General features: G+C 41.2%; 1 protein-coding gene across 4 annotated transcripts in view; it reads right to left on the bottom strand.

Annotated features, from left to right (window-relative positions):
• eif4ba (eukaryotic translation initiation factor 4Ba) overlaps positions 1-5,343 on the bottom strand; it is a 14,774-nt gene that overhangs the window by 2,536 nt on the left and 6,895 nt on the right. For all 4 annotated transcript variants that reach the window (XM_010775947.1, XM_010775945.1, XM_010775948.1 and 1 more), the window contains exons 4-12: positions 4,012-4,128; positions 3,724-3,778; positions 3,435-3,584; positions 2,864-3,010; positions 2,495-2,671; positions 1,903-2,233; positions 1,613-1,701; positions 1,025-1,286; positions 817-854 (exon numbers count right to left, since the gene is read on the bottom strand). In XM_010775947.1, the coding sequence (XP_010774249.1) occupies positions 817-854; positions 1,025-1,286; positions 1,613-1,701; positions 1,903-2,233; positions 2,495-2,671; positions 2,864-3,010; positions 3,435-3,584; positions 3,724-3,778; positions 4,012-4,128 (1,366 nt within the window). The remainder of the gene's footprint in view (positions 1-816; positions 855-1,024; positions 1,287-1,612; positions 1,702-1,902; positions 2,234-2,494; positions 2,672-2,863; positions 3,011-3,434; positions 3,585-3,723; positions 3,779-4,011; positions 4,129-5,343) is intronic.

Raw genomic sequence — 5,343 nt, 5'->3', positions numbered from 1 at the left:
TTTTGCTCCCTTGTGTAAGCATGTGGCTTCTTGACCTCTCTTGTCACATTTCTTATTTATCTGTGTGGATGATAAAAAAATTAATAATGCTTAACACAAAATTGAAACTTCTTTTATTTAATAATGGTATTAAAACTATCTGAGCTTCATCTGCTTGGGACATGGGTAGGGCTGCTCGATTATGGCAAAAATCATAATCTCTATTATTTGGGTCAATAATTGATATCACAATTATTAAAAAACGATTATCCATTTACTTTGAAAACATCCATTTATTGGGAAAAAAATTGTGAACAGTATGTTTTTAACAGTTGATTACCGTGAACTCTACGTATAATTCAACTGAAAAACCAATACAAATAAAATAATCGTTTTATTTCGATGTTGTTTTCATAATCGTTGCAAGCCAAAATCGTAATTGCGATTAATTGAGCAGCCCTACTTCATATCAGACTTATGTTATTACACGGACTACGTACATAAGAAATGTACTTCCTGTCTGCTTAGTGAAAGTTGACATCTAACTTAACAGAATTAACTGAAAACACCAGATTCTAATTTTCAAACAAATGTTTCTCTTTATGGACTTTCGAGTCTGCAAAATAACTAAGAGAAATCCTTGGAGTTACAGTTGATCTTACAAGATCTATTTTTCTGCCACTAACTTGATCAAAACAATAACAACACAGCGTAGCAGATCATGCGAGTTGGTGTCTAATACATGCTTGTTGATTTAGTTTAAATTATTTGTTTTATGGTAATCGAGGTCTACACTGGGATTTGGGTAAACAGTCCCCACACATCAGCAGACCTTACCTTTTTCAGATTCTCTTTCATCCGCAGAATTTGGGGAGCTAAGGAGAAAGTAAGAATAGTCAGGAGTTTGTACACAAAACACTTGAACACCGACAGTTTCACTTTTCCAATAACTTTTGATAACTAGTTCTACGAGTGACATTTTTTGAAATGGCAGTTTCTGAGCAGTGTGCTGGGGAAAGGCTTCCCATCATGCAGCATGTCTCACCTGAGCTTGGGAGGAGTCGACCCACCGGGGGAGACGGGAGAGACCGGAGGTCGTCCGTCCCCCTCACTAGAGCCTGTGCTGGCTGCACTTCTCTTGGCCCAGACATTCTCCTTGGGAGGAGGCGCTGGCACCACCTTCAGCAGCTCCTTGGGGGAGTTGGTGGAGGGGGGCAGCGGGGAGGTCCCAGGGGAGGAGGGCTCACTATCTCTCGCACTGAAAACCTCATTCTCCCCAGAGCGCTCACCATCTCGACACCTGGAGCCTTTAGGATGAAAAAGAACAGCGTTATGTTATGTTTTTTTTTTTTTTTATACAAAGTACATTGCACATATTGTTTATTATCAACATTGTATATTACTGATGGTAGCCTACAGAACTATTTTTTACAAAGAACCTTTTTTTATAAACAAAAAGGTTCTCAAAATTAAATCTTTATATGATTGTCCAACCGATTAGACTGATTTGATGACATATATATTATTCTGTGTTAGCTGAAAGTGCCATGTTAAGAAACAGACACAAAAATAAGATACACAGCCGGATTCCTGAAGGCAATCTTTAACAAACTCAAACACGGCCGTATCTCACCTCTTCCAGAAGTACTTCCTTGCTGTGAAGACTCACTTCCTGTGCGAGACCTCGAAGGATGACTTTCTTCATTGCGCCAGCTTGGGTCCCTGAAAACAAAAAAGAAAATAAGTTTATACATTTACAAGAGTTACGTTTTTTTTTTTTTTTTAAATCTTCCTAAAATATATTTTTAGGAATGGATCCAATGAGCTTCCCCCAATAGAGTGTTCATATAACATAAATAACCAATTGAGTTATCGCATGTTCACAAACAATGACATGAAGAATCATCCATGTGGACCCCTGACCTGTCTCGAATCTTTCGGTCAGGTCCTCGTCCTTTGTCCTCCTCCAGCTGCCTCTGCAGTCTCTCTTCCTGTTTCTTCAGCCTCTCCTCCACCTCCCTCTCCTTAGCTGCTGTGTCAACCGGCTTGGCTGAACCAAAGATGGAGGAAGCCCTGCTGCCGGAGCTCGGAGGTGCAGCTACAGCTGGGGAAGGACCTCCCCCGCCACCACCTCCGCCACCGCCACCACCGCCGCCGCCACTACTACCGCTGCCGCCGCCTCCAGCACTGCCTCCCTCCTCCGCGGGCATGCTACGGGGCTTAAGGTTCAACTTGGGTCTCTGTGTGGAACCGGCTGTGAGAACAAGAAATCATTATATTCCTCCTGTTGAAACTTGACAGATTATACAAAATGATGAATACATTTGTTTTTAAATGTAGTTGGGTTGGCTTCATTTTGTTGTACCATTTATATTAACAATTATTTTCAGTCTATAGGGTGCATAGGATTGAAGTCTTCGTCATATAATACTTGCACAAATTGCAACACTAAAATAACCCTACTTCATAAGATCAGTTAATACATATTATTTAATGTGATGCAATAACAACTCACCGTCACTTCTCTCTTCGCGCCTCTCCTCCTTCCTCTCAAACCGGTCCTCGCTGCCCCCGTAACGTTCCCGTTGACCGTAACTATCACTGCTACCCCGAAAGTCATCATCGCGGCGGAAGCCGGTGCCAAAGGCACGACGACTACTTCCTCCTGCTCCACCACCACGAGAGTCAAAACCTGGAAGGATGGTAGGGTAGAAAACAGGTGAGATATCAAAATGGAAGAACTAGTGCATGCATGGAGAACAGGGAGACGTGTTTGCCAATGACTTGATCGAGATGGGATAGTTAAAGAACATTTGAGGGATATTATGATCATGAAGCCTAAGCTCATACAGGCAAGAGGATCTGAACAAGCACGAAGACACACCTCCTCTATCGAAGTCTCTACGGTCCCGGTCATCATAGCGATCACGGAAGCGGTCTCTTCCTCCATCATAGCGGTCGTTGTCCCGCCGCGGCCCGTCTCTGAAGCGGTCCGGCTCATAGCGGTCCCGTGATCCTGCAGCATCAGTACCAGCACACGAAAAAAAAAAAATGCCGTTTAACATTGGGAATTCCTCTTCTAATGAACTGTTAGGGTTTGGATTGAACATTAACCGGAGCCTGGGAGATAGCCAAGCATTGTTTTTTAGCAGTAAAGTCAACATTTTGGATAAATATATAAATTGCACTTAAGCATGTTTTACACCTGAAAACATGTTAATAAATGTAGGGACAACAAAGTTAGTTAAGTTTTACAAATTGTTTTAACTAATATTATGCCAGGTTGTTAAAGTGCTATCAGCTTTATCATAGTCAAATTGCGACTGACATCATTGATGCTAGGAAATCTGTCCCTTCTGTCCAAAACTTCTAAGACAATTATCCTCGATCACAATTGTCCTGGCTTATAGAGTGAATGATTGTTCAAAGCAGGGACGAAGCCAATTCTGACTCACTTCCTCCAAAGGCCTCTTCTCTCTTGGGAGGTGCATCATCAGCCTCTGTGCTGCCGCGAGGAGCCCTCCAGTCACTGTCAGTCTTGTCAGGACCCAGGTCCGACATCCGGCCGCCCCTGTCCCGGCCTCCCATAGACCCATTGTCTCTCTCTGAGGAGTAAAGAAAAATAGATTTGTAGGTTTAAATGATAGGATATTAGGTTTTAGGGACGTATTCCCACTTGCTAAATGACATCTAGTCAAAGAGGTCAGAAATGGTAACGGCAACAAAAAAATGGTAGCATTATACCTTTATCATTAGACTGGTCAGCAATATCTACACGGATCCTTCGGTTTCCCAGGTTCTGTTGAACAAACAGAGTTAGTCATTCTTCTGTAAACATTTTTTAAATCAGAGATAGAAACCCACTTTCATTCATTGTACAACTTAAATCTTTATTTTGTGCATGGAGGCCATTAAATACATTTTAACTTCAGATTAATTGTGCTATACTGCTACGGGGAATGTAGTTCACTTAGTTTAGATCCATGGTTTCAGATTAAAATGTTAAACCAAGTTCTTGTTGCAGCCTCTCACCTCCTCATTGAGACTCAAGGCCCTCAGAAGGGAGTCCACATCGTCAAATTCGGCATAACCAAAGCCCTTCAGCCTCTCAGGGTTACTGGGCTCCCGGGGCAGACGCACTGCACTGATCTGGGGAGGAAGAAAGTAAGAGATTAACATAAAACCAAATACACTAAACTGGGTTCAGTAGTCTACCAGTGCACCCGTTCAAAACTCATTTTGGAAAAAACAAATCTCAAAGAATTGAGTGTCTATTGAACAAACAAGGCTAGCCTGTTTGCCCTGTTCTTTATAAATAGACAAATTGACTGGTAGAGCAGTGTGAAAACTAAAGCAGTTCCAAGAGCAGTGTGTCTGGGAGCTTATACTACAGAGATGAAAATAAAGTTACAGATTTAATTGAATATGGATGACTGACTAGTAGGGATGGGTATTGTTAGGATTTTACCGATACCGGTATTTTTCGATACTTTTCAATAATTTGGTGCTCAAAATTATAGACATGATTACAAGATTAAACGGTCATTTTATTGTAATTTATTTGTATTTATTATTTAATGTAACTTTTTCAATGTCATACCAAGCAGGTATGAGTGTGTCTCTGGAAGGGGGGGCGGTAATTAGGGGCAGTTCATAAATCCATGTAAACAACGAGACGCTGCGTGTGCACCTCCTAAACCGGANCTTTTTCAATGTCATACCAAGCAGGTATGAGTGTGTCTCTGGAAGGGGGGGCGGTAATTAGGGGCAGTTCATAAATCCATGTAAACATGACCATTATTCAGTTAAAACGATACGCTGTGTGCACACCTCCTAAACCGGAAGCTCCGGTCGGCTAACCATTATAATCTGTTTATTATGTATAATTGTAATGATGGATTATCAGCAATCATTTTAAAGTTCCACGGAGACATTGGATTAACCGTTTGTATGCCCTTGAACACAACTTTTGATCACAAAACAGCAAAGGTAAGACATAATTATCATCATGGTTACGTAGAGTGAAGTTGTTTTCTTGCTCTTTCCTGGCTGCTAGTTCAGTGAGTTTTGGTCGTACAGTGATGAGACTTATACCAATAGAATCTGCGGAATCTCAGCTTTCATGTGATATGTTGTTTGTGCAGATAAAATGACGTAGAAAAGATCGCTTTTCTTAGCTTTTTCTATAGTCAGCTCAATTAAGAAATGTACTATCTTGGTCTCTGGGAAGAAAGGATTCACTATGGGTTCAGATAGAAGCCAGTATCTTTGACCCGCTGCCAGTGGAAACTCTTATATTTGTTAAAGACTTCAATAAGGTGAAAAATATAGGACAAATGTTTTACAGTGGTCAATACACTTTTA

This window comes from Notothenia coriiceps, unplaced genomic scaffold, assembly GCF_000735185.1.
Source record: "Notothenia coriiceps isolate Sejong01 unplaced genomic scaffold, NC01 NC01_scaffold00016526, whole genome shotgun sequence".
In the NCBI taxonomy this organism is placed as follows: domain Eukaryota; kingdom Metazoa; phylum Chordata; class Actinopteri; order Perciformes; family Nototheniidae; genus Notothenia; species Notothenia coriiceps.
This window is presented reverse-complemented; position numbering and strand designations above follow the sequence as displayed.